Genomic DNA, 22,983 nt, shown 5'->3' on the forward strand with positions numbered 1-22,983 from the left:
TATTTGTGTATTTATTTTTCTTTTTTTTTTCGCGATCCACTGGGAAGGTCTCAACGATCGACCAGTCAATCGCGATCGACGGGCTGGCGACCACTACTCTAGTGGGTGAGTGTAGGACCAGAGGGCACAGGCTGAGAATAGAAGGATGTCCCTTTACAACGGAGATGAGGAGGAGTTTCTTTACCCAGAGGCTGGTGAATCTGTAAAGCTCATCGCCAAAGAGGGCTGTGGAGGTCAAGCCATTGGGTCTATTTAAATCAGAGGTTGATTAGTAATGTTATAGGGAGAAGGCAGGAGAAGGGTTGAGAGGGATAATAAATCAGCCATGATGGAATGGCGGAGCAGACTCGATGGGCTGGATGGCCTAAATCCGCTCCTATGTCCTATGGTGGGACAGCAGGAATAATGGAGCTCTGATCCTGCTGGTCATTCACGTTCGATGTGCTCTTCAACTGGTACAGTATCAATTCCTAATTGTTTACAGAAATTGATTTGTAAGTGCTACTTCTGGAGTCTTTTGAAGGTAACACTCACATAATCTGATGTCGCATTGCCTTGAGCGGATTTTCTGAACTGTAGGATGTTGGTAATATTCCAACACTCTTTTCATTCACTATATTATTTCAAGGTAGAATAATACATTTTTCAATGAACCCAATATGTTTCAAACCGAGTGTGGGAACTGGAATCTCAGGGATGGAGCAGTGATGTGTATATGGGAAGTGAATTTTTATATCTTTGATAAAGAACTGATTCGCTGATGGCTACTTTTAAAAATGTAAACTTTATTGGCGTATCACCTAAGGATGGGATTAGAACATGTCTACAAACATCTCCTCCAACCCTGGACCAGGGCAGGTACAACACTGGTTAAGTAAAACTCCATCTATTGGACACTCACAGGCTGTGCATCCCTTCCCATTGCCCCAGCGTTGGTACAAGATAGGGGGCCATTGCTTTGAATGATCACACAATTCAACTCAGGTTGAGTGCCAATTTGAGCCAGGAGCCCATGTCAGAATGATGACATGGCAACTGGAAATATAAATTCAAGCAATTAAATGGATTCCAAAATGAAAGGATTATCAGTCTCAGGAGTGTTGACCATGAAACCAGTGGAATGCTGTTCAAAAGCCACTAGGTCCATCACTCCCATTAAGAGATTCTTTTACCCCACCCCCTATGGGAAGCCCCAGGCTCACTGTGAAATATTCTGTCCACTCGTCCTACCTTGTTCCCATGGGAGTTCACTTTCTGTCAATGCCTCTGGCTCACCATGGGAAGTTTAGCCCTCATTCCCTGCATCGTGTTGGGTATGACTGGATGAAATGATGCCGTGATGGACACTGCAAAATATAAGAGCTTGTGATGTTGAGGGTGATGGATTAGTATGTCCAACTAACCAATCATTGAGCATCAGGATGAATGGGCCGTTTTCAGATTGGCGAACAGTGACTAGTACTGCAGAGGTCAATACCAGCATATCCCTTATTTTCAAAAGGAGATTGCATGTATTGTTTGTATCCAAAATCAGATACAGGGATTTGCAAAGAAATACAATCAGATTTAGTGAGTGGGCAAGCCATGGCAGCATTTGGCGAATGTGCAGTGGGCCGTCGGCAATGTGTTTTGCACCTCGGCCCCAGAGAAATGCTGTTTTGTTTGGCTATATTCATGTATAGTTGAATAATAATTAAACTTGACTTGTTAGAAGAGAAAGGCAAAGTCTCATCTCCCTATTTAAGTAAGGACATCCTTACCTTGGAAGCAGTTGAGAGAAGATAAAAAGAGGATAGATTATTAGGGAAGGCTGAACAGTCTCGAGACATGAATGAGGGATGGTCTTGTTGAAACAAAAATATTCTGACGGGAGGTGCAAAGAGATGCTTCCTCTTAAGGGGCAATCTGGAAGCTGAGGGGGAGATGAGGAGAAAAAACACCTTTCACAGAATTGTTAACCTTTGGACTTTAATCCCAGAGGGTGGTATCCATCATTAAGGGCCCCTGCCTTTGAGGGCATGCCCTCTTCTCATTGTCGCCATCAGCGAGGAGGTACAGGAGCCAAAGACATACACTCGATATTTTATGTACAGCTTTTTTTTCTCTGCCATCAGATTTCTGAAAGGACAATGAATCCATGAACACTGCCTCACTGTTTTTGTAATATATATATATATTCCTGGTCCGTGCCCTTCCTGTTGCTAGGTATTTGGAAAAGATTTATATGCAGGATTTAGACCCAAAACAATGAAGTGTACCCAACACTAACCACCTCCAGGATTATAGGAGTTTGAGGAAGTGATACCCCACTGCATTCTCAAGGGGAGGAAGATAATGATCCCTTCCTGGTCATGTCTGGATGAGCTAGCACTGTCCTGCACGATCTGCCTTCTACCCACGGACAAAACTGGGAAATGCCCACAGTTCACAGTGATTGACCTCTAAGCAGTTTTCTTTTATTGCGACTTGCAGTATTTTTTGTACTGTGCCACAAAACAACACACTTCATGATATATATCAGTGATAATAAAACTGGTACTGATTCTGAAGCTGGACTGGTACTGTTTATAGCTTGAGATATATTATGTGTTTGTTGCTGTATCCATCTCTGATAGGGGACAGCTGGCCAGGAAGTGAGAGCATATGAGGAGATGTCCAGTCTCGTCAACTACATTCAGCCCGTGAAGTTTGTCTCCTTCGAACTCTCCAAGGGTAAGATGTCCTATGTTTCTGGCAGTGGTCAATTCCATTTACTGCTTCCAACCACACGATAGTTGTACAACAAGGAAACAGAAGAACACAAATTCTTTTGAAGTGGAAATGATTGTAATGACAGAACTGAGAGATTTTATCCAGCAGATGAGAGAGAATTAGTTGGGGCTCTTTTCCCTGAAGCTGGGGAGAGTGAGGAGCATTCTAACATCAGTCCTTAATACTATACAAATGCTAGATGAAGTAAACATTGAGAAGGTGATCCCAGTTATGGAGGAGACTACAATGAGAGGATATGGCCGGGTAATGAATACATCCAATAATAAATTTCAAAGTAACTTCTTTAACCAAGGATTAACATGTGGAACTCAGTAAGAAAAGGGTACACAGCCATTTTTATGTTACAGTCTAATACCATTAAGCAAGGATTCTGTGGACCCAAGGGTGGGAATGCCTAATTTCAAGGGAGGATAAACATAACAGGAAGGATATGCTGATGAGTATGTGAAAAGAGGGCAGATTCTCTATCTGAAGGAATTTCTGGGTCGGAGTAACGAGGGCAGATTCTCTGACTGGAGGAATGTCTGGGTCAGAGTAACGGGGGCAGATTCTCTGTCTGGAGGAATGGCTGGTTCGGAGTAACGAGGGCAGATTCTCTGACTGGAGGAATGTCTGGGTCAGAGTAACGGGGGCAGATTCTCTGTCTGGAGGAATGTCCGGGTCAGAGTAACGAGGGCAGATTCTCTGTCTGGAGGAATGTCTGGGTCGGAGGAACAAAGGCAGATTCTCTGTCTGGAGGAATGTCTGGGTCAGAGTAACAAGGGCAGATTCTCTGTCTGGAGGAATATCTGGGTCGGAGTAACGAGGGCAGATTCGCTGTCTGGAGGAACGTCTGGGTTTGAGTAACTCGGGCAGATTCTCTGTCTGGAGGAATGCCTGGGTCCGAGTAACGAGGGCAGATTATATGTCTGGAGTAATGTCTGGTTCGGAGTAACGAGGGCCGATTCTTTGTCTGGAGGAATGTCTGGGTCAGAGTAACGAGGGCAGATTCTCTGTCAGGAGGAATATCTGGGTCGGAGCAACGAGAGCAGATTCTCTGTCTGGAGGAATGTCTGGGTCACAGTAACGAGGGCAGATTTTCTGTCTGGAGGAATGTCTGGGTCGGAGTAACGAGGGCAGATTCGCTGTATGGAGGAACGTCTGGGTTGGAGTAACTCGGGCAGATTCTCTGTCTGGAGGAATGCCTGGGTCCGAGTAACAAGGGCAGATTATATGTCTGGAGAAATGTCTGGTTCGGAGTAACGAGGGCAGATTCTTTGTCTGGAGGAATGTCTGGGTCAGAGTAACGAGAGCAGATTCTCTGTCTGGAGAAATGTCTGGGTTGGTGTAACGGGGGCAGATTCTCTGTCTGGAGGAAAGCCTGGGTCGGTGTAACTAGGGCAGATTCTCAGTCTGGAGGAATGTCTGGGTTGGAGTAACGAAGGCAGATTCTCTGTCCGGAGGAATGTCTGGATCAGAGTAACTAAAGGAAGATTCTCTGTCTGGAGGAATGTCTGGGTCGGAGTAATGAGGGCAGATTCTCTGTCTGGGGGAATGTCTGGGTCGGAGTAACGAGGGCAGATTCTCTGTCTGGAGGAATGTCTGGGTCAGAGTAACGAGCGTAGATTCTCTGGAGGAATGTCTGAGTTGGTGTAACTAGCGCAGATTCTCTGTCTGGAGGAATGTCTGGGTCGGAGTAACGAGGGCAGAGTCTCTGTCTGGAGGAATGTCCGGGTAGGTGTAATGAGGGCTGAGTCTCTGTCTGGAGGAATGTCCGGGTCGGTGTAACGAGGGCAGACTCTCTGTCTGAAGGAATGTCTGGGTCAGAGTAACGAATGCAGATTCTCTGTCTGGAGGAAAGTCTGAGTCAGAGTAACAAGGGCAGATTCCCTGTCTGGAGGAATGTCTGGGTTGGAGTAACGAGGGCAGATTCGCTGTTTTGGAGGAACGTCTGGGTTGGAGTAACTCGGGCAGATTCTCTGTCTGGTGGAATGTCTGGGTCCGAGTAACGAGGGCAGATTATATGTCTGGAGTAATGTCTGGGTCGGAGTAACGAGGGCAGATTCTCTGTCTGGAGGAATGTCTGGGTCAGAGTAACGAGGGCAGATTCATTGTCTGGAGGAATGTCTGGGACAGAGTACCGAGGGCAGATTCTCTGTCTGGAGGAATATCTGGGTCGGAGTAACGAGAGCAGATTCTCCGTCTGGAGGAATGTCTGGGTCAGAGTAACGAGGGCAGATTCTCTGTCTGGAGGAATGTCTGGGTCAGAGTAACGAGGGCAGATTCATTGTCTGGAGGAATGTCTGGGACAGAGTACCGAGGGCAGATTCTCTGTCTGGAGGAATATCTGGGTCGGAGTAACGAGAGCAGATTCTCCGTCTGGAGGAATGTCTGGGTCAGAGTAACGAGGGCAGATTCTCTGTCTGGAGGAATATCTGGGTCGGAGTAACGAGAGCAGATTCTCTGTCTGGAGGAATGTCTGGGTCAGAGTAACGAGGGCAGATTCTCTGTCTGGAGGAATGTCTGGGTTGGAGTAACAAGAGCAGATTCTCAGTCTGGAGAAATGTCTTGGTTGGTGTAACGGGGGCAGATTCTCTGTCTGGAGGAATGTCTGGGTCAGAGTAACGAACGCAGATTCTCTGTCTGGAGGAAAGTCTGGGTCGGTGTAACTAGGGCAGATTCTCAGTCTGGAGGAATGTCTGGGTTGGAGTAACGAAGGCAGATTCTCTGTCCGGAGGAATGTCTGGATCAGAGCAACTAAAGGAAGATTCTCTGTCTGGAGGAATGTCTAGGTAGGAGTAATGAGGGCAGATTCTCTGGAGGAATGTCTGTGTCGGAGAATGAGGGCAGATTCTCTGTCTGGTGGAATGTCTGGGTCGGAGTAACGAGGGCAGATTCTCTGTCTGGAGGAATGTCTGGGTCAGAGTAACGAGCGCAGATTCTCTGGAGGAATGTCTGAGTTGGTGTAACTAGCGCAGATTTTCTGTCTGGAGGAATGTCTGGGTCGGAGTAACGAGGGCAGAGTCTCTGTCTGGAGGAATGTCCGAGTCGGTGTAATGAGGGCAGAGTCTCTGTCTGGAGGAATGTCTGGGTCAGAGTAACGAACGCAGATTCTCTGTCTGGAGGAAAGTCTGAGTCAGAGTAACAAGGGCAGATTCTCTGTCTGGAGTAAAGTCTGGGTTGGAGTAACGAGGACAGATTCGCTGTTATGGAGGAACGTCTGGGTTGGAGTAACTCGGGCAGATTCTCTGTCTGGAGAAATATCTGGGTCGGAGTAACGAGAGCAGATTCTCGGTCTGGAGGAATGTCTGGGTCAGAGTAACGAGGGCAGATTCTCTGTCTGGAGGAATGTCTGGGTCAGAGTAACGAGGGCAGATTCTCTGTCTGGAGGAATATCTGGGTCAGAGTAACAAGGGCAGATTCTCTGTCTGGAGTAAAGTCTGGGTTGGAGTAACGAGGACAGATTCGCTGTTATGGAGGAACGTCTGGGTTGGAGTAACTCGGGCAGATTCTCTGTCTGGAGGAATGTCTGGGTCGGGGTAACGAGGTCAGATTCTCTGTCTGGAGGAATGTCTGGGTTGGAGTAACGAGGGCAGATTCTGTGTCTGGAGGAATGACTGGGTTGGTGTAACGAAGGCTGATTCTCTGTCTGGAGGAATGTCTGGGTCAGAGTAATGAGGGCAAATTTTCTGTCTGGAGGAATGTCTGGGTCAGAGTAACGAGGGCAAATTCTCTGTCTGGAGTAATGTCTGGGTCGGAGTAATGAGGGCAGATTCTCTGTCTGGAGGAATGTCTGGGTCAGAGTAACGAGCGCAGATTCTCTGGAAGAATGTCTGGGTCTGAGTAACGAGGGCAGATTTTCTGTCTGGAGGAATATCTGAGTCGGATTAACGAGGGCAGATTCTCTGTCTGGAGGAATGTCTGGGTCGGAGTAACGAAGGCAGATTCTCTGTCTGGAGGAATGTCTCGGTCAGAGTAACGAGGGCAGATTCTCTGTCTGGAGGAATGTCTGGGTCAGAGTAACGAGGGCAGATTCTCTGTCTGGAGGAATGTCTGGTTCGGAGTAACAAGGGCAGATTCTCTGTCTGGGTCGGTGTAATGAGGGCAGATTCTCTGTCTGAAGGAATGTCTGGGTCAGAGTAACTAGGGCAGATTCTCTGGAGGAATGTCTGGGTTGGTGTAACTAGGGCAGATTCTCTGTCTGAAGGAATGTCTGGGTCGGATTAACGACGGCAAATTCTCTGTATGGAGGAAGGTCTGGGTCGGTTTAATGAGGGCAGATTCTCTGTCTGAAGGAATGTCTGTGTCAGAGTAACTAGGGCAGATTCTCTGGAGGAATGTCTGGTTCGGAGTAACGATGGCAGATTCTCTGTCTGGAGGAATGTCTGGGTCGGAGTAACAAGTGCAGATTCTCTCTCTGGAGGAATGTCTGGGTCGGAGTAACGACAGCAGATTCTTTGTCTGGAGGAATGTCTGGGTAAGAGCAATGAGGGCAGTTTCTCTGTCTGGAGGAATGTCTGGGTCTGTGTAACTAGGGCAGATTCCCTGTCTGGAGGAATGTCTGGGTTGGAGTAACGAAAGTAGATTCTGTGTCTGGAGGAATGTCTGTGTTGGAGTAACAAGGGCAGATTCTCTGTCTGTAGGAATGTCTGGGTCGGAGTAACGAGGGCATATTTTCTGTCTGGAGGAATGTCTGGGTCAGTGTAACAAGGGCAGATTCTCTGTCTGTAGGAATGTCTCGGTCAGAGTAACGAGGGCAGATTCTCTATCTGGAGGAATGTCTGGGTCAGTATTACGAGGGCAGATTCTCTGTCTGGAGGAGTGTCTGGGTCGGAGTAACGAGAGCAGATTCTCTGTCTGGAGGAATGTCTGGGTCAGAGTAACGAGGGCAGATTCTCTGTCTGGAGGAATGTCTGGGTTGGAGTAACAAGAGCAGATTCTCAGTCTGGAGAAATGTCTTGGTTGGTGTAACGGGGGCAGATTCTCTGTCTGGAGGAATGTCTGGGTCAGAGTAACGAACGCAGATTCTCTGTCTGGAGGAAAGTCTGGGTCGGTGTAACTAGGGCAGATTCTCAGTCTGGAGGAATGTCTGGGTTGGAGTAACGAAGGCAGATTCTCTGTCCGGAGGAATGTCTGGATCAGAGCAACTAAAGGAAGATTCTCTGTCTGGAGGAATGTCTAGGTAGGAGTAATGAGGGCAGATTCTCTGGAGGAATGTCTGTGTCGGAGAATGAGGGCAGATTCTCTGTCTGGTGGAATGTCTGGGTCGGAGTAACGAGGGCAGATTCTCTGTCTGGAGGAATGTCTGGGTCAGAGTAACGAGCGCAGATTCTCTGGAGGAATGTCTGAGTTGGTGTAACTAGCGCAGATTTTCTGTCTGGAGGAATGTCTGGGTCGGAGTAACGAGGGCAGAGTCTCTGTCTGGAGGAATGTCCGAGTCGGTGTAATGAGGGCAGAGTCTCTGTCTGGAGGAATGTCTGGGTCAGAGTAACGAACGCAGATTCTCTGTCTGGAGGAAAGTCTGAGTCAGAGTAACTAGCGCAGATTTTCTGTCTGGAGGAATGTCTGGGTCGGAGTAACGAGAGCAGATTCTCGGTCTGGAGGAATGTCTGGGTCAGAGTAACGAGGGCAGATTCTCTGTCTGGAGGAATGTCTGGGTCAGAGTAACGAGGGCAGATTCTCTGTCTGGAGGAATATCTGGGTCAGAGTAACAAGGGCAGATTCTCTGTCTGGAGTAAAGTCTGGGTTGGAGTAACGAGGACAGATTCGCTGTTATGGAGGAACGTCTGGGTTGGAGTAACTCGGGCAGATTCTCTGTCTGGAGGAATGTCTGGGTCGGGGTAACGAGGTCAGATTCTCTGTCTGGAGGAATGTCTGGGTTGGAGTAACGAGGGCAGATTCTGTGTCTGGAGGAATGACTGGGTTGGTGTAACGAAGGCTGATTCTCTGTCTGGAGGAATGTCTGGGTCAGAGTAATGAGGGCAAATTTTCTGTCTGGAGGAATGTCTGGGTCAGAGTAACGAGGGCAAATTCTCTGTCTGGAGTAATGTCTGGGTCGGAGTAATGAGGGCAGATTCTCTGTCTGGAGGAATGTCTGGGTCAGAGTAACGAGAGCAGATTCTCTGTCTGGAGAAATGTCTGGGTTGGTGTAACGGGGGCAGATTCTCTGTCTGGAGGAAAGCCTGGGTCGGTGTAACTAGGGCAGATTCTCAGTCTGGAGGAATGTCTGGGTTGGAGTAACGAAGGCAGATTCTCTGTCCGGAGGAATGTCTGGATCAGAGTAACTAAAGGAAGATTCTCTGTCTGGAGGAATGTCTGGGTCGGAGTAATGAGGGCAGATTCTCTGTCTGGGGGAATGTCTGGGTCGGAGTAACGAGGGCAGATTCTCTGTCTGGAGGAATGTCTGGGTCAGAGTAACGAGCGTAGATTCTCTGGAGGAATGTCTGAGTTGGTGTAACTAGCGCAGATTCTCTGTCTGGAGGAATGTCTGGGTCGGAGTAACGAGGGCAGAGTCTCTGTCTGGAGGAATGTCCGGGTAGGTGTAATGAGGGCTGAGTCTCTGTCTGGAGGAATGTCCGGGTCGGTGTAACGAGGGCAGACTCTCTGTCTGAAGGAATGTCTGGGTCAGAGTAACGAATGCAGATTCTCTGTCTGGAGGAAAGTCTGAGTCAGAGTAACAAGGGCAGATTCCCTGTCTGGAGGAATGTCTGGGTTGGAGTAACGAGGGCAGATTCGCTGTTTTGGAGGAACGTCTGGGTTGGAGTAACTCGGGCAGATTCTCTGTCTGGTGGAATGTCTGGGTCCGAGTAACGAGGGCAGATTATATGTCTGGAGTAATGTCTGGGTCGGAGTAACGAGGGCAGATTCTCTGTCTGGAGGAATGTCTGGGTCAGAGTAACGAGGGCAGATTCATTGTCTGGAGGAATGTCTGGGACAGAGTACCGAGGGCAGATTCTCTGTCTGGAGGAATATCTGGGTCGGAGTAACGAGAGCAGATTCTCCGTCTGGAGGAATGTCTGGGTCAGAGTAACGAGGGCAGATTCTCTGTCTGGAGGAATGTCTGGGTCAGAGTAACGAGGGCAGATTCATTGTCTGGAGGAATGTCTGGGACAGAGTACCGAGGGCAGATTCTCTGTCTGGAGGAATATCTGGGTCGGAGTAACGAGAGCAGATTCTCCGTCTGGAGGAATGTCTGGGTCGGAGTAACGAACGCAGATTCTCTGTCTGGAGGAAAGTCTGGGTCGGTGTAACTAGGGCAGATTCTCAGTCTGGAGGAATGTCTGGGTTGGAGTAACGAAGGCAGATTCTCTGTCCGGAGGAATGTCTGGATCAGAGCAACTAAAGGAAGATTCTCTGTCTGGAGGAATGTCTAGGTAGGAGTAATGAGGGCAGATTCTCTGGAGGAATGTCTGTGTCGGAGAATGAGGGCAGATTCTCTGTCTGGTGGAATGTCTGGGTCGGAGTAACGAGGGCAGATTCTCTGTCTGGAGGAATGTCTGGGTCAGAGTAACGAGCGCAGATTCTCTGGAGGAATGTCTGAGTTGGTGTAACTAGCGCAGATTTTCTGTCTGGAGGAATGTCTGGGTCGGAGTAACGAGGGCAGAGTCTCTGTCTGGAGGAATGTCCGAGTCGGTGTAATGAGGGCAGAGTCTCTGTCTGGAGGAATGTCTGGGTCAGAGTAACGAACGCAGATTCTCTGTCTGGAGGAAAGTCTGAGTCAGAGTAACAAGGGCAGATTCTCTGTCTGGAGTAAAGTCTGGGTTGGAGTAACGAGGACAGATTCGCTGTTATGGAGGAACGTCTGGGTTGGAGTAACTCGGGCAGATTCTCTGTCTGGAGAAATATCTGGGTCGGAGTAACGAGAGCAGATTCTCGGTCTGGAGGAATGTCTGGGTCAGAGTAACGAGGGCAGATTCTCTGTCTGGAGGAATGTCTGGGTCAGAGTAACGAGGGCAGATTCTCTGTCTGGAGGAATATCTGGGTCAGAGTAACAAGGGCAGATTCTCTGTCTGGAGTAAAGTCTGGGTTGGAGTAACGAGGACAGATTCGCTGTTATGGAGGAACGTCTGGGTTGGAGTAACTCGGGCAGATTCTCTGTCTGGAGGAATGTCTGGGTCGGGGTAACGAGGTCAGATTCTCTGTCTGGAGGAATGTCTGGGTTGGAGTAACGAGGGCAGATTCTGTGTCTGGAGGAATGACTGGGTTGGTGTAACGAAGGCTGATTCTCTGTCTGGAGGAATGTCTGGGTCAGAGTAATGAGGGCAAATTTTCTGTCTGGAGGAATGTCTGGGTCAGAGTAACGAGGGCAAATTCTCTGTCTGGAGTAATGTCTGGGTCGGAGTAATGAGGGCAGATTCTCTGTCTGGAGGAATGTCTGGGTCAGAGTAACGAGCGCAGATTCTCTGGAAGAATGTCTGGGTCTGAGTAACGAGGGCAGATTTTCTGTCTGGAGGAATATCTGAGTCGGATTAACGAGGGCAGATTCTCTGTCTGGAGGAATGTCTGGGTCGGAGTAACGAAGGCAGATTCCCTGTCTGGAGGAATGTCTCGGTCAGAGTAACGAGGGCAGATTCTCTGTCTGGAGGAATGTCTGGGTCAGAGTAATGAGGGCAGATTCTCTGTCTGGAGGAATGTCTGGTTCGGAGTAACAAGGGCAGATTCTCTGTCTGGGTCGGTGTAATGAGGGCAGATTCTCTGTCTGGAGGAATGTCTGGTTCGGAGTAACAAGGGCAGATTCTCTGTCTGGGTCGGTGTAATGAGGGCAGATTCTCTGTCTGAAGGAATGTCTGGGTCAGAGTAACTAGGGCAGATTCTCTGGAGGAATGTCTGGGTTGGTGTAACTAGGGCAGATTCTCTGTCTGAAGGAATGTCTGGGTCGGATTAACGACGGCAAATTCTCTGTATGGAGGAAGGTCTGGGTCGGTTTAATGAGGGCAGATTCTCTGTCTGAAGGAATGTCTGTGTCAGAGTAACTAGGGCAGATTCTCTGGAGGAATGTCTGGTTCGGAGTAACGATGGCAGATTCTCTGTCTGGAGGAATGTCTGGGTCGGAGTAACAAGTGCAGATTCTCTCTCTGGAGGAATGTCTGGGTCGGAGTAACGACAGCAGATTCTTTGTCTGGAGGAATGTCTGGGTAAGAGCAATGAGGGCAGTTTCTCTGTCTGGAGGAATGTCTGGGTCTGTGTAACTAGGGCAGATTCCCTGTCTGGAGGAATGTCTGGGTTGGAGTAACGAAAGTAGATTCTGTGTCTGGAGGAATGTCTGTGTTGGAGTAACAAGGGCAGATTCTCTGTCTGTAGGAATGTCTGGGTCGGAGTAACGAGGGCATATTTTCTGTCTGGAGGAATGTCTGGGTCAGTGTAACAAGGGCAGATTCTCTGTCTGTAGGAATGTCTCGGTCAGAGTAACGAGGGCAGATTCTCTATCTGGAGGAATGTCTGGGTCAGTATTACGAGGGCAGATTCTCTGTCTGGAGGAGTGTCTGGGTCGGAGTAACGAGAGCAGATTCTCTGTCTGGAGGAATGTCTGGGTCAGAGTAACGAGGGCAGATTCTCTGTCTGGAGGAATGTCTGGGTTGGAGTAACAAGAGCAGATTCTCAGTCTGGAGAAATGTCTTGGTTGGTGTAACGGGGGCAGATTCTCTGTCTGGAGGAATGTCTGGGTCAGAGTAACGAACGCAGATTCTCTGTCTGGAGGAAAGTCTGGGTCGGTGTAACTAGGGCAGATTCTCAGTCTGGAGGAATGTCTGGGTTGGAGTAACGAAGGCAGATTCTCTGTCCGGAGGAATGTCTGGATCAGAGCAACTAAAGGAAGATTCTCTGTCTGGAGGAATGTCTAGGTAGGAGTAATGAGGGCAGATTCTCTGGAGGAATGTCTGTGTCGGAGAATGAGGGCAGATTCTCTGTCTGGTGGAATGTCTGGGTCGGAGTAACGAGGGCAGATTCTCTGTCTGGAGGAATGTCTGGGTCAGAGTAACGAGCGCAGATTCTCTGGAGGAATGTCTGAGTTGGTGTAACTAGCGCAGATTTTCTGTCTGGAGGAATGTCTGGGTCGGAGTAACGAGGGCAGAGTCTCTGTCTGGAGGAATGTCCGAGTCGGTGTAATGAGGGCAGAGTCTCTGTCTGGAGGAATGTCTGGGTCAGAGTAACGAACGCAGATTCTCTGTCTGGAGGAAAGTCTGAGTCAGAGTAACTAGCGCAGATTTTCTGTCTGGAGGAATGTCTGGGTCGGAGTAACGAGAGCAGATTCTCGGTCTGGAGGAATGTCTGGGTCAGAGTAACGAGGGCAGATTCTCTGTCTGGAGGAATGTCTGGGTCAGAGTAACGAGGGCAGATTCTCTGTCTGGAGGAATATCTGGGTCAGAGTAACAAGGGCAGATTCTCTGTCTGGAGTAAAGTCTGGGTTGGAGTAACGAGGACAGATTCGCTGTTATGGAGGAACGTCTGGGTTGGAGTAACTCGGGCAGATTCTCTGTCTGGAGGAATGTCTGGGTCGGGGTAACGAGGTCAGATTCTCTGTCTGGAGGAATGTCTGGGTTGGAGTAACGAGGGCAGATTCTGTGTCTGGAGGAATGACTGGGTTGGTGTAACGAAGGCTGATTCTCTGTCTGGAGGAATGTCTGGGTCAGAGTAATGAGGGCAAATTTTCTGTCTGGAGGAATGTCTGGGTCAGAGTAACGAGGGCAAATTCTCTGTCTGGAGTAATGTCTGGGTCGGAGTAATGAGGGCAGATTCTCTGTCTGGAGGAATGTCTGGGTCAGAGTAACGAGCGCAGATTCTCTGGAAGAATGTCTGGGTCTGAGTAACGAGGGCAGATTTTCTGTCTGGAGGAATATCTGAGTCGGATTAACGAGGGCAGATTCTCTGTCTGGAGGAATGTCTGGGTCGGAGTAACGAAGGCAGATTCTCTGTCTGGAGGAATGTCTCGGTCAGAGTAACGAGGGCAGATTCTCTGTCTGGAGGAATGTCTGGGTCAGAGTAACGAGGGCAGATTCTCTGTCTGGAGGAATGTCTGGTTCGGAGTAACAAGGGCAGATTCTCTGTCTGGGTCGGTGTAATGAGGGCAGATTCTCTGTCTGAAGGAATGTCTGGGTCAGAGTAACTAGGGCAGATTCTCTGGAGGAATGTCTGGGTTGGTGTAACTAGGGCAGATTCTCTGTCTGAAGGAATGTCTGGGTCGGATTAACGACGGCAAATTCTCTGTATGGAGGAAGGTCTGGGTCGGTTTAATGAGGGCAGATTCTCTGTCTGAAGGAATGTCTGTGTCAGAGTAACTAGGGCAGATTCTCTGGAGGAATGTCTGGTTCGGAGTAACGATGGCAGATTCTCTGTCTGGAGGAATGTCTGGGTCGGAGTAACAAGTGCAGATTCTCTCTCTGGAGGAATGTCTGGGTCGGAGTAACGACAGCAGATTCTTTGTCTGGAGGAATGTCTGGGTAAGAGCAATGAGGGCAGTTTCTCTGTCTGGAGGAATGTCTGGGTCTGTGTAACTAGGGCAGATTCCCTGTCTGGAGGAATGTCTGGGTTGGAGTAACGAAAGTAGATTCTGTGTCTGGAGGAATGTCTGTGTTGGAGTAACAAGGGCAGATTCTCTGTCTGTAGGAATGTCTGGGTCGGAGTAACGAGGGCATATTTTCTGTCTGGAGGAATGTCTGGGTCAGTGTAACAAGGGCAGATTCTCTGTCTGTAGGAATGTCTCGGTCAGAGTAACGAGGGCAGATTCTCTATCTGGAGGAATGTCTGGGTCAGTATTACGAGGGCAGATTCTCTGTCTGGAGGAGTGTCTGGGTCGGAGTAACGAGAGCAGATTCTCTGTCTGGAGGAATGTCTGGGTCAGAGTAACGAGGGCAGATTCTCTGTCTGGAGGAATGTCTGGGTTGGAGTAACAAGAGCAGATTCTCAGTCTGGAGAAATGTCTTGGTTGGTGTAACGGGGGCAGATTCTCTGTCTGGAGGAATGTCTGGGTCAGAGTAACGAACGCAGATTCTCTGTCTGGAGGAAAGTCTGGGTCGGTGTAACTAGGGCAGATTCTCAGTCTGGAGGAATGTCTGGGTTGGAGTAACGAAGGCAGATTCTCTGTCCGGAGGAATGTCTGGATCAGAGCAACTAAAGGAAGATTCTCTGTCTGGAGGAATGTCTAGGTAGGAGTAATGAGGGCAGATTCTCTGGAGGAATGTCTGTGTCGGAGAATGAGGGCAGATTCTCTGTCTGGTGGAATGTCTGGGTCGGAGTAACGAGGGCAGATTCTCTGTCTGGAGGAATGTCTGGGTCAGAGTAACGAGCGCAGATTCTCTGGAGGAATGTCTGAGTTGGTGTAACTAGCGCAGATTTTCTGTCTGGAGGAATGTCTGGGTCGGAGTAACGAGGGCAGAGTCTCTGTCTGGAGGAATGTCCGAGTCGGTGTAATGAGGGCAGAGTCTCTGTCTGGAGGAATGTCTGGGTCAGAGTAACGAACGCAGATTCTCTGTCTGGAGGAAAGTCTGAGTCAGAGTAACTAGCGCAGATTTTCTGTCTGGAGGAATGTCTGGGTCGGAGTAACGAGAGCAGATTCTCGGTCTGGAGGAATATCTGGGTCAGAGTAACAAGGGCAGATTCTCTGTCTGGAGTAAAGTCTGGGTTGGAGTAACGAGGACAGATTCGCTGTTATGGAGGAACGTCTGGGTTGGAGTAACTCGGGCAGATTCTCTGTCTGGAGGAATGTCTGGGTCGGGGTAACGAGGTCAGATTCTCTGTCTGGAGGAATGTCTGGGTTGGAGTAACGAGGGCAGATTCTGTGTCTGGAGGAATGACTGGGTTGGTGTAACGAAGGCTGATTCTCTGTCTGGAGGAATGTCTGGGTCAGAGTAATGAGGGCAAATTTTCTGACTGGAGGAATGTCTGGGTCAGAGTAACGAGGGCAAATTCTCTGTCTGGAGTAATGTCTGGGTCGGAGTAATGAGGGCAGATTCTCTGTCTGGAGGAATGTCTGGGTCAGAGTAACGAGCGCAGATTCTCTGGAAGAATGTCTGGGTCTGAGTAACGAGGGCAGATTTTCTGTCTGGAGGAATATCTGAGTCGGATTAACGAGGGCAGATTCTCTGTCTGGAGGAATGTCTGGGTCGGAGTAACGAAGGCAGATTCTCTGTCTGGAGGAATGTCTCGGTCAGAGTAACGAGGGCAGATTCTCTGTCTGGAGGAATGTCTGGGTCAGAGTAACGAGGGCAGATTCTCTGTCTGGAGGAATGTCTGGTTCGGAGTAACAAGGGCAGATTCTCTGTCTGGGTCGGTGTAATGAGGGCAGATTCTCTGTCTGAAGGAATGTCTGGGTCAGAGTAACTAGGGCAGATTCTCTGGAGGAATGTCTGGGTTGGTGTAACTAGGGCAGATTCTCTGTCTGAAGGAATGTCTGGGTCGGATTAACGACGGCAAATTCTCTGTATGGAGGAAGGTCTGGGTCGGTTTAATGAGGGCAGATTCTCTGTCTGAAGGAATGTCTGTGTCAGAGTAACTAGGGCAGATTCTCTGGAGGAATCTCTGGTTCGGAGTAACGATGGCAGATTCTCTGTCTGGAGGAATGTCTGGGTCGGAGTAACAAGTGCAGATTCTCTCTCTGGAGGAATGTCTGGGTCGGAGTAACGACAGCAGATTCTTTGTCTGGAGGAATGTCTGGGTAAGAGCAATGAGGGCAGTTTCTCTGTCTGGAGGAATGTCTGGGTCTGTGTAACTAGGGCAGATTCCCTGTCTGGAGGAATGTCTGGGTTGGAGTAACGAAAGTAGATTCTGTGTCTGGAGGAATGTCTGTGTTGGAGTAACAAGGGCAGATTCTCTGTCTGTAGGAATGTCTGGGTCGGAGTAACGAGGGCATATTTTCTGTCTGGAGGAATGTCTGGGTCAGTGTAACAAGGGCAGATTCTCTGTCTGTAGGAATGTCTCGGTCAGAGTAACGAGGGCAGATTCTCTATCTGGAGGAATGTCTGGGTCAGTATTACGAGGGCAGATTCTCTGTCTGGAGGAGTGTCTGGGTCGGAGTAATGAGGGCAGATTCTCTGTCTGGAGATATGTCTGGTTCAGAGTAACGAGGGTAGAGTCTCTGTCTGGAGGAATGTCTGGGTCTGCGTAATGAGGGTGGATTCTCTGTCTGGAGTAATATCTGGGTCAGAATAACGAGGGCAGATTCTCTGTCTGGAGGAATATGTGGGTCAGAGTAACGAGGGCAGATTCTCTTGAGGAATATCTGGGTCAGAGTAATGAGGGCAGATTCTCTGTCTGGAGGAATGTCTGGGTCGGGGTAACGAGTTCAGATTCTCTGTCTGGAGGAATGTCTGGGTTGGAGTAATGAGGGAGGATTCTCTGTCTGGAGGAATGACTGGGTTGGAGTAACGAAGGCAGATTCTCTGTCTGAAGGAATGTCTGGGTCGGATTAACAACGGCAAATTCTCTGTATGGACGAAGGTCTGGGTCGGTTTAATGAGGGCAGATTCTCTGTCTGAAGGAATGTCTGTGTCAGAGTAACTAGGGCAGATTCTCTGGAGGAATGTCTGGTTCGGAGTAACGATGGCAAATTGTCTGGAGGAATGTCTGGGTCGGAGTAACAAGTGCAGATTCTCTCTCTGGAGGAATGTCTGGGTCGGAGTAACGACGGCAGATTCTTTGTCTGGAGGAATGTCTGGGTAAGAGCAACGAGGGCAGATTCTCTGTCTGGAGGAATGTCTGGGTCTGTGTAACTAGGGCAGATTCCCTGTCTGGAGGAATGTCTGGGTTGGAGTAACTCGGGCAGATTCTCTGTCTGGAGGAATGTCTGGGTCGGGGTAACGAGGTCAGATTCTCTGTCTGGAGGAATGTCTGGGTTGGAGTAACGAGGGCAGATTCTGTGTCTGGAGGAATGACTGGGTTGGTGTAACGAAGGCTGATTCTCTGTCTGGAGGAATGTCTGGGTCAGAGTAATGAGGGCAAATTTTCTGTCTGGAGGAATGTCTGGGTCAGAGTAACGAGGGCAAATTCTCTGTCTGGAGTAATGTCTGGGTCGGAGTAATGAGGGCAGATTCTCTGTCTGGAGGAATGTCTGGGTCAGAGTAATGAGCGCAGATTCTCTGGAAGAATGTCTGGGTCTGAGTAACGAGGGCAGATTTTCTGTCTGGAGGAATATCTGAGTCGGATTAACGAGGGCAGATTCTCTGTCTGGAGGAATGTCTGGGTCGGAGTAACGAAGGCAGATTCTCTGTCTGGAGGAATGTCTCGGTCAGAGTAACGAGGGCAGATTCTCTGTCTGGAGGAATGTCTGGGTCAGAGTAACGAGGGCAGATTCTCTGTCTGGAGGAATGTCTGGTTCGGAGTAACAAGGGCAGATTCTCTGTCTGGGTCGGTGTAATGAGGGCAGATTCTCTGTCTGAAGGAATGTCTGGGTCAGAGTAACTAGGGCAGATTCTCTGGAGGAATGTCTGGGTTGGTGTAACTAGGGCAGATTCTCTGTCTGAAGGAATGTCTGGGTCGGATTAACGACGGCAAATTCTCTGTATGGAGGAAGGTCTGGGTCGGTTTAATGAGGGCAGATTCTCTGTCTGAAGGAATGTCTGTGTCAGAGTAACTAGGGCAGATTCTCTGGAGGAATGTCTGGTTCGGAGTAACGATGGCAGATTCTCTGTCTGGAGGAATGTCTGGGTCGGAGTAACAAGTGCAGATTCTCTCTCTGGAGGAATGTCTGGGTCGGAGTAACGACAGCAGATTCTTTGTCTGGAGGAATGTCTGGGTAAGAGCAATGAGGGCAGTTTCTCTGTCTGGAGGAATGTCTGGGTCTGTGTAACTAGGGCAGATTCCCTGTCTGGAGGAATGTCTGGGTTGGAGTAACGAAAGTAGATTCTGTGTCTGGAGGAATGTCTGTGTTGGAGTAACAAGGGCAGATTCTCTGTCTGTAGGAATGTCTGGGTCGGAGTAACGAGGGCATATTTTCTGTCTGGAGGAATGTCTGGGTCAGTGTAACAAGGGCAGATTCTCTGTCTGTAGGAATGTCTCGGTCAGAGTAACGAGGGCAGATTCTCTATCTGGAGGAATGTCTGGGTCAGTATTACGAGGGCAGATTCTCTGTCTGGAGGAGTGTCTGGGTCGGAGTAATGAGGGCAGATTCTCTGTCTGGAGATATGTCTGGTTCAGAGTAACGAGGGTAGAGTCTCTGTCTGGAGTAATGTCTGGGTCTGCGTAATGAGGGTGGATTCTCTGTCTGGAGTAATATCTGGGTCAGAATAACGAGGGCAGATTCTCTGTCTGGAGGAATATGTGGGTCAGAGTAACGAGGGCAGATTCTCTTGAGGAATATCTGGGTCAGAGTAATGAGGGCAGATTCTCTGTCTGGAGGAATGTCTGGGTCGGGGTAACGAGTTCAGATTCTCTGTCTGGAGGAATGTCTGGGTTGGAGTAATGAGGGAGGATTCTCTGTCTGGAGGAATGACTGGGTTGGAGTAACGAAGGCAGATTCTCTGTCTGAAGGAATGTCTGGGTCGGATTAACGACGGCAAATTCTCTGTATGGAGGAAGGTCTGGGTCGGTTTAATGAGGGCAGATTCTCTGTCTGAAGGAATGTCTGTGTCAGAGTAACTAGGGCAGATTCTCTGGAGGAATGTCTGGTTCGGAGTAACGATGGCAAATTGTCTGGAGGAATGTCTGGGTCGGAGTAACAAGTGCAGATTCTCTCTCTGGAGGAATGTCTGGGTCGGAGTAACGACGGCAGATTCTTTGTCTGGAGGAATGTCTGGGTAAGAGCAACGAGGGCAGATTCTCTGTCTGGAGGAATGTCTGGGTCTGTGTAACTAGGGCAGATTCCCTGTCTGGAGGAATGTCTGGGTTGGAGTAACGAAAGTAGATTCTGTGTCTGGAGGAATGTCTGTGTTGGAGTAACAAGGGCAGATTCTCTGTCTGTAGGAATGTCTGGGTCGGAGTAACGAGGGCATATTCTCTGTCTGGAGGAATGTCTGGGTCGGAGTAACAAGGGCAGATTCTCTGTCTGTAGGAATGTCTGGGTCGGAGTAACGAGGGCATATTCTCTGTCTGGAGGAATGTCTGGGTCAGTATTACGAGGGCAGATTCTCTGTCTGGAGGAGTGTCTGGGTCGGAGTAACGAGGGCAGATTCTCTGTCTGGAGATATGTCTGGTTCAGAGTAACGAGGGTAGAGTCTCTGTCTGGAGGAATGTCTGGGTCTGAGTAATGAGGGTGGATTCTCTGGAGTAATATCTGGGTCGGAGTAATGAGGGCAGATTCTCTGTCTGGAGGAATGTCTGGGTCGGGGTAACGAGTTCAGATTCTCTGTCTGGAGGAATGTCTGGGTTGGAGTAACGAGGGCTGATTCTCTGTCTGGAGGAATGACTGGGTTGGAGTAACGAAGGCAGATTCTCTGTCTGGAGGAATATCAGGTTCAGAGTAATGAGGGCAAATTCTCTATCTGGAGGAATGTCTGGGTCAGAGTATCGAGGGAAGTTACTCTTTCTGGAGGAGTGTCCTTGTCTGAGTATCGTGGGCTGATGCTCTGTCTGGAGGAATGTGTGGGTTGGTGTAACTAGGGCAGATTCTCTTGTCTGGAGGAATGTCTGGATCAGAGTAACGAGGGCATATTCTCTGTGTGGAGGAATGTCTGGGTCGGATTAACGAGGGCAGTTTCTCTGTCTGGAGGAATGTCTGGGTTGGTGTAACGAGGGCAGATTGTCTTGAGGAATATCTGGGTCGGAGTAATGAGGGCAGATTCTCTGTCTGGAGGAATGTCTGGGTCGGGGTAACGAGGTCAGATTCTCTGGAGGAATATCTGGGTCGGAGTAATGAGGGCAGATTCTCTGTCTGGAGGAATGTCTGGGTCGGGGTAACGAGGTCAGATTCTCTGTCTGGAGGAATGTCTGGGTTGGAGTAACGAGGGCAGATTCTGTGTCTGGAGGAATGACTGGGTTGGTGTAACGAAGGCAGATTCTCTGTCTGGAGGAATGTCTGGGTCAGAGTAATGAGGGCAAATTTTCTGTCTGGAGGAATGTCTGGGTCAGAGTAACGAGGGCAAATTCTCTGTCTGGAGTAATGTCTGGGTCGGAGTAATGAGGGCAGATTCTCTGTCTGGAGGAATGTCTGGGTCAGAGTAACGAGCGCAGATTCTCTGGAAGAATGTCTGGGTCTGAGTAACGAGGGCAGATTTTCTGTCTGGAGGAATATCTGGGTTGGTGTAACGAGGGCAGATTGTCTGTCTGGAGGAATGTCTGGGCAGGAGTAATAAGGGCAGATTCTCTGTCTGGAGTAATATCTGGGTTGGAATAATGAGGGCAGATTCTCTGTCTGGAGGAATGTGTGGATCAGAGTAACGAGGGCAGATTCTCTTGAGGAATATCTGGGTCGGAGTAATGAGGGCAGATTCTCTGTCTGGAGGAATGTGTGGATCAGAGTAACGAGGGCAGATTCTCTTGAGGAATATCTGGGTCGGAGTAATGAGGGCAGATTCTCTGTCTGGAGGAATGTCTGGGTCGGGGTAACGAGGTCAGATTCTCTGGAGGAATATCTGGGTCGGAGTAATGAGGGCAGATTCTCTGTCTGGAGGAATGTCTGGGTCGGGGTAACGAGGTCAGATTCTCTGTCTGGAGGAATGTCTGGGTTGGAGTAACGAGGGCAGATTCTCTGTCTGGAGGAATGTCTGGGTCAGAGTAACGAGCGCAGATTCTCTGGAAGAATGTCTGGGTCTGAGTAACGAGGGCAGATTTTCTGTCTGGAGGAATATCTGAGTCGGATTAACGAGGGCAGATTCTCTGTCTGGAGGAATGTCTGGGTCGGAGTAACGAAGGCAGACTCTCTGTCTGGAGGAATGTCTCGGTCAGAGTAACGAGGGCAGATTCTCTGTCTGGAGGAATGTCTGGGTCAGAGTAACGAGGGCAGATTCTCTGTCTGGAGGAATGTCTGGGTCGGAGTAACAAGGGCAGATTCTCTGTCTGGGTCGGTGTAATGAGGGCAGATTCTCTGTCTGAAGGAATGTCTGTGTCAGAGTAACTAGGGCAGATTCTCTGGAGGAATGTCTGGTTCGGAGTAACGATGGCAGATTCTCTGTCTGAAGGAATGTCTGGGTCGGATTAACGACGGCAAATTCTCTCTCTGGAGGAATGTCTGGGTCGGAGTAACGACGGCAGATTCTTTGTCTGGAGGAATGTCTGGGTAAGAGCAACGAGGGCAGATTCTCTGTCTGGAGGAATGTCTGGGTCTGTGTAACTAGTGCAGATTCCCTGTCTGGAGGAATGTCTGGGTTGGAGTAACGAAAGTAGATTCTGTGTCTGGAGGAATGTCTGTGTTGGAGTAACAAGGACAGATTCTCTGTCTGTAGGAATGTCTGGGTCGGAGTAACGAGGGCATATTCTCCGTCTGGAGGAATGTCTGGGTCGGAGTAACAAGGGCAGATTCTCTGTCTGTAGGAATGTCTCGGTCAGAGTAACGAGGGCATATTCTCTGTCTGGTGGAATGTCTGGGTCAGTATTACGAGGGCAGATTCTCTGTCTGGAGGAATGTCTGGGTTGGAGTAATGAGGGAGGATTCTCTGTCTGGAGGAATGACTGGGTTGGAGTAACGAAGGCAGATTCTCTGTCTGAAGGAATGTCTGGGTCGGATTAACGACGGCAAATTCTCTGTATGGAGGAAGGTCTGGGTCGGTTTAATGAGGGCAGATTCTCTGTCTGAAGGAATGTCTGTGTCAGAGTAACTAGGGCAGATTCTCTGGAGGAATGTCTGGTTCGGAGTAACGATGGCAAATTGTCTGGAGGAATGTCTGGGTCGGAGTAACAAGTGCAGATTCTCTCTCTGGAGGAATGTCTGGGTCGGAGTAACGACGGCAGATTCTTTGTCTGGAGGAATGTCTGGGTAAGAGCAACGAGGGCAGATTCTCTGTCTGGAGGAATGTCTGGGTCTGTGTAACTAGGGCAGATTCCCTGTCTGGAGGAATGTCTGGGTTGGAGTAACGAAAGTAGATTCTGTGTCTGGAGGAATGTCTGTGTTGGAGTAACAAGGGCAGATTCTCTGTCTGTAGGAATGTCTGGGTCGGAGTAACGAGGGCATATTCTCTGTCTGGAGGAATGTCTGGGTCGGAGTAACAAGGGCAGATTCTCTGTCTGTAGGAATGTCTGGGTCGGAGTAACGAGGGCATATTCTCTGTCTGGAGGAATGTCTGGGTCAGTATTACGAGGGCAGATTCTCTGTCTGGAGGAGTGTCTGGGTCGGAGTAACGAGGGCAGATTCTCTGTCTGGAGATATGTCTG

The 22,983-nt window shown here is 49.3% G+C and overlaps 1 protein-coding gene across 1 annotated transcript in view; it reads left to right on the forward strand.

Moving 5' to 3' along the window:
• LOC132382496 (1-phosphatidylinositol 4,5-bisphosphate phosphodiesterase beta-2-like) overlaps positions 1 to 22,983 on the forward strand; it is a 282,694-nt gene that overhangs the window by 62,152 nt on the left and 197,559 nt on the right. The window contains exon 16 of the mRNA XM_059952750.1: positions 2,616 to 2,712. Coding sequence (XP_059808733.1) covers positions 2,616 to 2,712 — 97 coding nt within the window. The remainder of the gene's footprint in view (positions 1 to 2,615; positions 2,713 to 22,983) is intronic.

The sequence above is a fragment of the Hypanus sabinus genome, chromosome 2 (genome assembly GCF_030144855.1).
Source record: "Hypanus sabinus isolate sHypSab1 chromosome 2, sHypSab1.hap1, whole genome shotgun sequence".
In the NCBI taxonomy this organism is placed as follows: domain Eukaryota; kingdom Metazoa; phylum Chordata; class Chondrichthyes; order Myliobatiformes; family Dasyatidae; genus Hypanus; species Hypanus sabinus.